The 4,683-nt window shown below is 37.6% G+C and overlaps 1 protein-coding gene across 3 annotated transcripts; it reads right to left on the bottom strand.

Moving 5' to 3' along the window:
- Positions 1 to 208: 208 nt before the first annotated feature.
- On the bottom strand, positions 209 to 1,795 carry LOC111001379. Of its 3 annotated transcripts, none has more exons than XM_045632305.1 (3): positions 1,711 to 1,795; positions 1,301 to 1,523; positions 209 to 1,237 (listed from the first exon to the last, which is right to left on the bottom strand). In XM_045632305.1, exons 2-3 carry the CDS (start codon positions 1,509 to 1,511, stop codon positions 258 to 260), a joined length of 1,191 nt encoding a protein of 396 aa, XP_045488261.1. In that variant the 5' UTR covers positions 1,512 to 1,523; positions 1,711 to 1,795; the 3' UTR covers positions 209 to 257. The 3 variants fall into 3 exon arrangements, with proteins under 3 accessions (XP_045488261.1, XP_045488262.1, XP_022126956.2); XM_045632306.1 differs by having other exon boundaries at positions 209 to 1,361; positions 1,440 to 1,523; XM_022271264.2 differs by having other exon boundaries at positions 209 to 1,523.
- Positions 1,796 to 4,683: the final 2,888 nt, after the last annotated feature.

Below are 4,683 nucleotides of genomic sequence, written 5' to 3'. Positions count from 1 at the left end.
AACTTGCTTTGCAAATTGCCAATTAATGACATTATTATTAAACATTTTTACTCACAATTATTACACATTCCAATTGTTAAAATTGTCTCATATCTCATATCATTCTGTCGCTTTGCATGTTTGAAGTGGTGCACAATCCGACATTGCAAGTATTTACCCATTAATATTTGTAAAATCAGATAGTCATCTATAAAATCAAATACATACACAATATACATAAATAATATAATAAAGGAACATTTAAAAAAACTAAGCGCCTAAGCACTGGTTCGCTCTTTTTCCGCATCTGTGCCATCGCTGTGTTTGCTTGGCCCGGCGCCATGTCTGGACTCTGTACCATGAACGTAACCTCCTGGTCCATTGTAATAGCTAGCTCCTTCACGATCAGCTTCTCCGTGTCCACAGCAGCCATCTTCTGAGCCGGCACGACCGGTGGCCGCATTTGGGCTGGATCCAGCAGAGTCATCTTCAACTACAGCTTCTTTCTCTTCAGCATCTTCTCCATTTCGTGGAATATAGTAGTAGCGCCCGCCGTGGGATAGGTATGGTAGGTAATTTGGGTAATATGGATAGTAGTTACCTCTTCCGAAACCACGGTTATTGTATCTATACCTATATCTTCCTCTTTGCTGAGGTAAGAAATAGCCAGCTCTCGATACGTCGTCACTTTCTTCACTGTGATTATCTTGTGGATTGGAGTCTGGTGCCCAAGCGGCATCGTCCTTGCGCCATGCAGCTATAGCGTCGCCACTCCCACCTAATCCGTGGGTTTCATCCTCATCCCCTGCGCGACCTGCAGCATGAGGTGCATCGCCTGAGTGATCTGCAATTAGATGGGTGTCACTTTCAACCTCATCCCTTGTGCGACTTGCAGCTTGAGGTGCGCCACTCGCACCTAATCTGTGAGCCCAAGCTGCATCATCTTCGTGCCATGGAGCGTGAGGTGCGCCACTCGCACCTAATTTTTTAGCCCAAGCTGCATCATTTTCGTGCCATGCAGCGTAAGGTGCGCCACTCGCACCTAATTTGTTAGCCCAAGCTGCATCATTTTCGTGCCATGCAGCGTAAGGTGCGCCACTCGCACCTAATTTGTTAGCCCAAGCTGCATCATTTTCGTGCCATGCAGCGTGAGGTGCGCCACTCGCACCTAATTTGTTAGCCCAAGCTGCATCATTTTCGTGCCATGCAGCGTAAGGTGCGCCACTCGCACCTAATTTGTTAGCCCAAGCTGCATCATTTTCGTGCCATGCAGCGTGAGGTGCGCCACTCGCCCCTAATTTGTGAGCCCAAGCTGCATCATTTTCGTACCATGCAGCGTGAGGGGCGCCGCTCGGCACCCAGCGCTGAGTTCTAGCGACATCGCCTGAGCGTCCTGCAGCTTGAGGGGGGCTGGCGTAGGCTGGAGCCCAAGCGCTATCGACTCCGTGAGGAAGGAGCACTTGACCACCTTCGGGAAGGTGGGACCCGTTGGCGAGAGCACAGAGCAAAAGGACCAAACAAATGGATGACATTCTGAGACACCACTGAAATAAAGAATATCAATTACTTAATGTTGGGGTAATGATTAATGCAATGCAATCGTACAAAGGACCGCAGCTCTTCACGTCTTCTTCGTCTTACGTAAGACTTGGATATAGTAGGTAATAGAGTATTATAATAAAAAAGCTATTGAATATTATATTGAATTGAATATTATAAAGGTAGGCTTACCGTTCACCTCCACAGTAAAAACTGCGGCAGAATGAAAAATTAAAGCGGAATATCGCTTATATATCCCCAATTATTGATGCCCGTAGAAATTGGACATATTGTTTTTATACTTTGTTCAAATAAACATAAACATGATGTAACGAATTTGTAAGGCAGTTATAATCAAGTGCAATTATTGATAATCTTGAAATAGGCAGTCCAAACTGGAACTTTATGCATAAAAAATATATTCTGAAAATATCTTAAATAAAGTTTGGTAAAAAAAATTAACGATCCTATACTATATATGTATATGTCCTGGGTTAGAAGACACATACGGTTGACTATGAAGAAGTTTTAACAGAGTATGAGCATGCTATGCGTTGGTTTGTCTCTTCATCACCGCCCCTTGCAGATAATGGTTTAATGTTTGCTATTCTTATTTATATCATTTTTATAATACCATAATTTATAACTTATACGAGATTATAAGAACCAAGATGGATGGATGTGCTTTTTGTAAACAATCCTTGGCGTTTAAATGTAAATTAAGAATGATTTTTTTACATTGAGTTTTCTACATGAATAAATGATAGGTACTTTGGTTTTCTGTAACTCCAATAACCACAGCAATTGTGATCGCGACATTGATCGGTCGGTCGAGAAAACAAGGTTGCAACTTCTGCGATACGGAAATCGAGAACCCTACATAGTGCATATTGTACGGAATAGTCGCGATATCGCTGTTGAAAGTTACGGAGTACCGAAGCGAATTCAGAAATGGTTCCGGTTCAAGGAGCTATTACACCGACTTTGTACTTTATTGTGTATTTAATACTGAGGCACTTAATAAACATCAAAATCTCAAGAAACAATTGTAGAACAAAGCGTTATACATATATTTAGATTATTAAATTATTTAGAATATAAAGTTCGTGTATAAAATACCTAAACACCGTGAAGTTATCGATACTTTATGCCGCGTTATGTGATTTCGTAAATTAGCTAATAGTTTAATTTAATTACTTTCACTGCGTAAATGCATTGTTCAAAGCATTTAGACCATTATCACCACCACTGAATGGGTGTCAATCGCAGATTGCCGGTGTCTTTACTATTCAACTGTAATCCAAGTCCTCTAAATTTAGTTCGAAGACATGCTTGTTTCCTCACAGTGTTTAACTCCACCCACTCGGAGCATTGGCCTAGTGGCTTCAGCGTGCGATTCTAATCCCTGAGGTCGTAGGTTCGATCCCCAGCAGTGCACTTATGGACTTACTTTTTATGTGTACTATTTATTACATTACAGGTACATTATTTATCGTACCTTTACATTTCAGGATTTGAACCAACGGTTACCTTGGTCACATAACTATTGGTATTACATTAACTATTACTGATTTATCGTCAATAAATTGTGAAGCGTCAAATAATTACGCAAAATCTATAACTAAAATAAAATTTTCGTCGCAGTTATAAAGAACATCTAGTTACTTAACAAATCCACGAAAGCTAGTTTTTAATCTGCCCAAATCTTAAATTATCTATTTCTTATTTCTAATTCTTATAGTATACAGTATACTTTTATATAGGACTTCTTTACCTACTTACACTGCTAATTCTTATTACCATTACTTTTTCAACTAAGTATTATTATTATAACATTATTTTTCTTTTTATAGCTGTTGTTCTCTGGCAAAATGACTAGCGCTGTGGAACACTCTGCTCCTCAGAAAATAATGCTGAGCCACAGTAGGTTAGGTACGTTTTAAAGGAAAAAAAACTTGAGCTACTGAATAAAGAGCATTTTATAGCAATTTCTATACCTTTCTATCTCTATGGGTAGGTAGGTATTCTCAGTCGATACTTACCGCTAAGAATGAATAACCAAAAACCATTTAAACATTATTTTTATATTTATTAAATCTACAATAAGAAAACGTTATATGGAACACCTAAGTCTGAAATAGTTAAAAACACAAAATAGTTATCACATTAACAGTGTAAGAAGTATTAAAATTCGAACAATGACGTATCTAGTTTAATCTAATGAAATTATTGTCGTTATTTCGTTAATTAAAAATCATAAACTTGTCGTGTTACTTTAACAAGTTATAAATAACTTAAATATTGTATATCCTAAATATGTCCGTCATTGAGAGTCGGTTTAAAAATAGCTGAGCTATTTGAGAAGCACTCAGAGTTAAGTGGCGTTATCGCCGGCGCCCGCGCATCTACCTTTGATCTTAACGCCTCTATAATTTTACTTGTAAAAATATTTTCTATGTCTGAGAGTTTTTACCGACTTTAAGAACTAACTTTTTAAGTAGCACATTTTGTTAAGTCTTCTCTGTATCTATACTAATATTATAAAGAGGAAAGATTTGTATGTAAGTATGTTTATAACGAATTGGCTCAAAAAGTACTACACCGATTTTAAAAATTATTTTACCATTTGAATGCTACCCTATCACTGACTTATATTTAAACTACAATAATGTAACCTAAAGTATTAAAAAAGTGCGTATAAAATATCTTTCATCGCTTGCGCAGTGAAAACTATTGATGATTGAACAAAAAAATGTTTCACAATAGGTATTAAAGAACATATCTGCATCCGGGACGGGCCACTAGTCTTAAATATATGTAGAAAAGTAAGAAAGTAAAGATTTTTTCATATTATCATGTCTTCATCAATGTAATTACATTGAAGGTTGTCTTTTCAAATCACACTTAATTTATTTGTCCTTTTCTCTTTGCGTTCTTTATAATCTCTTAATTTAAAATGTTAATTGTAAAAATTTATTCGGGAGAGGTAGTGTTAGACCACTCCTCGATTCAATCGGAAGAACTTGAGCAAAATTTGATTCTAGGCTAAGTATAATTCGTACTGAATCTTTTTTTCACAGATCTACAGACGTTTGGCTACAATCCCTCCTGATGAGGCATATGAAAGGTCACGCCTGCCCAGGAGATGCCTATATTAACTGTCTA

The sequence above is a fragment of the Pieris rapae genome, chromosome 18 (genome assembly GCF_905147795.1).
Source record: "Pieris rapae chromosome 18, ilPieRapa1.1, whole genome shotgun sequence".
NCBI lineage: Eukaryota > Metazoa > Arthropoda > Insecta > Lepidoptera > Pieridae > Pieris > Pieris rapae.
This window is presented reverse-complemented; position numbering and strand designations above follow the sequence as displayed.

What these genes read in the sequence shown, in the direction of transcription:
- LOC111001379 (XM_022271264.2), bottom strand. Translation starts at nt 1,511, where the DNA reads ATGTCATCCATTTGTTTGGTCCTTTTGCTCTGTGCTCTCGCCAACGGG.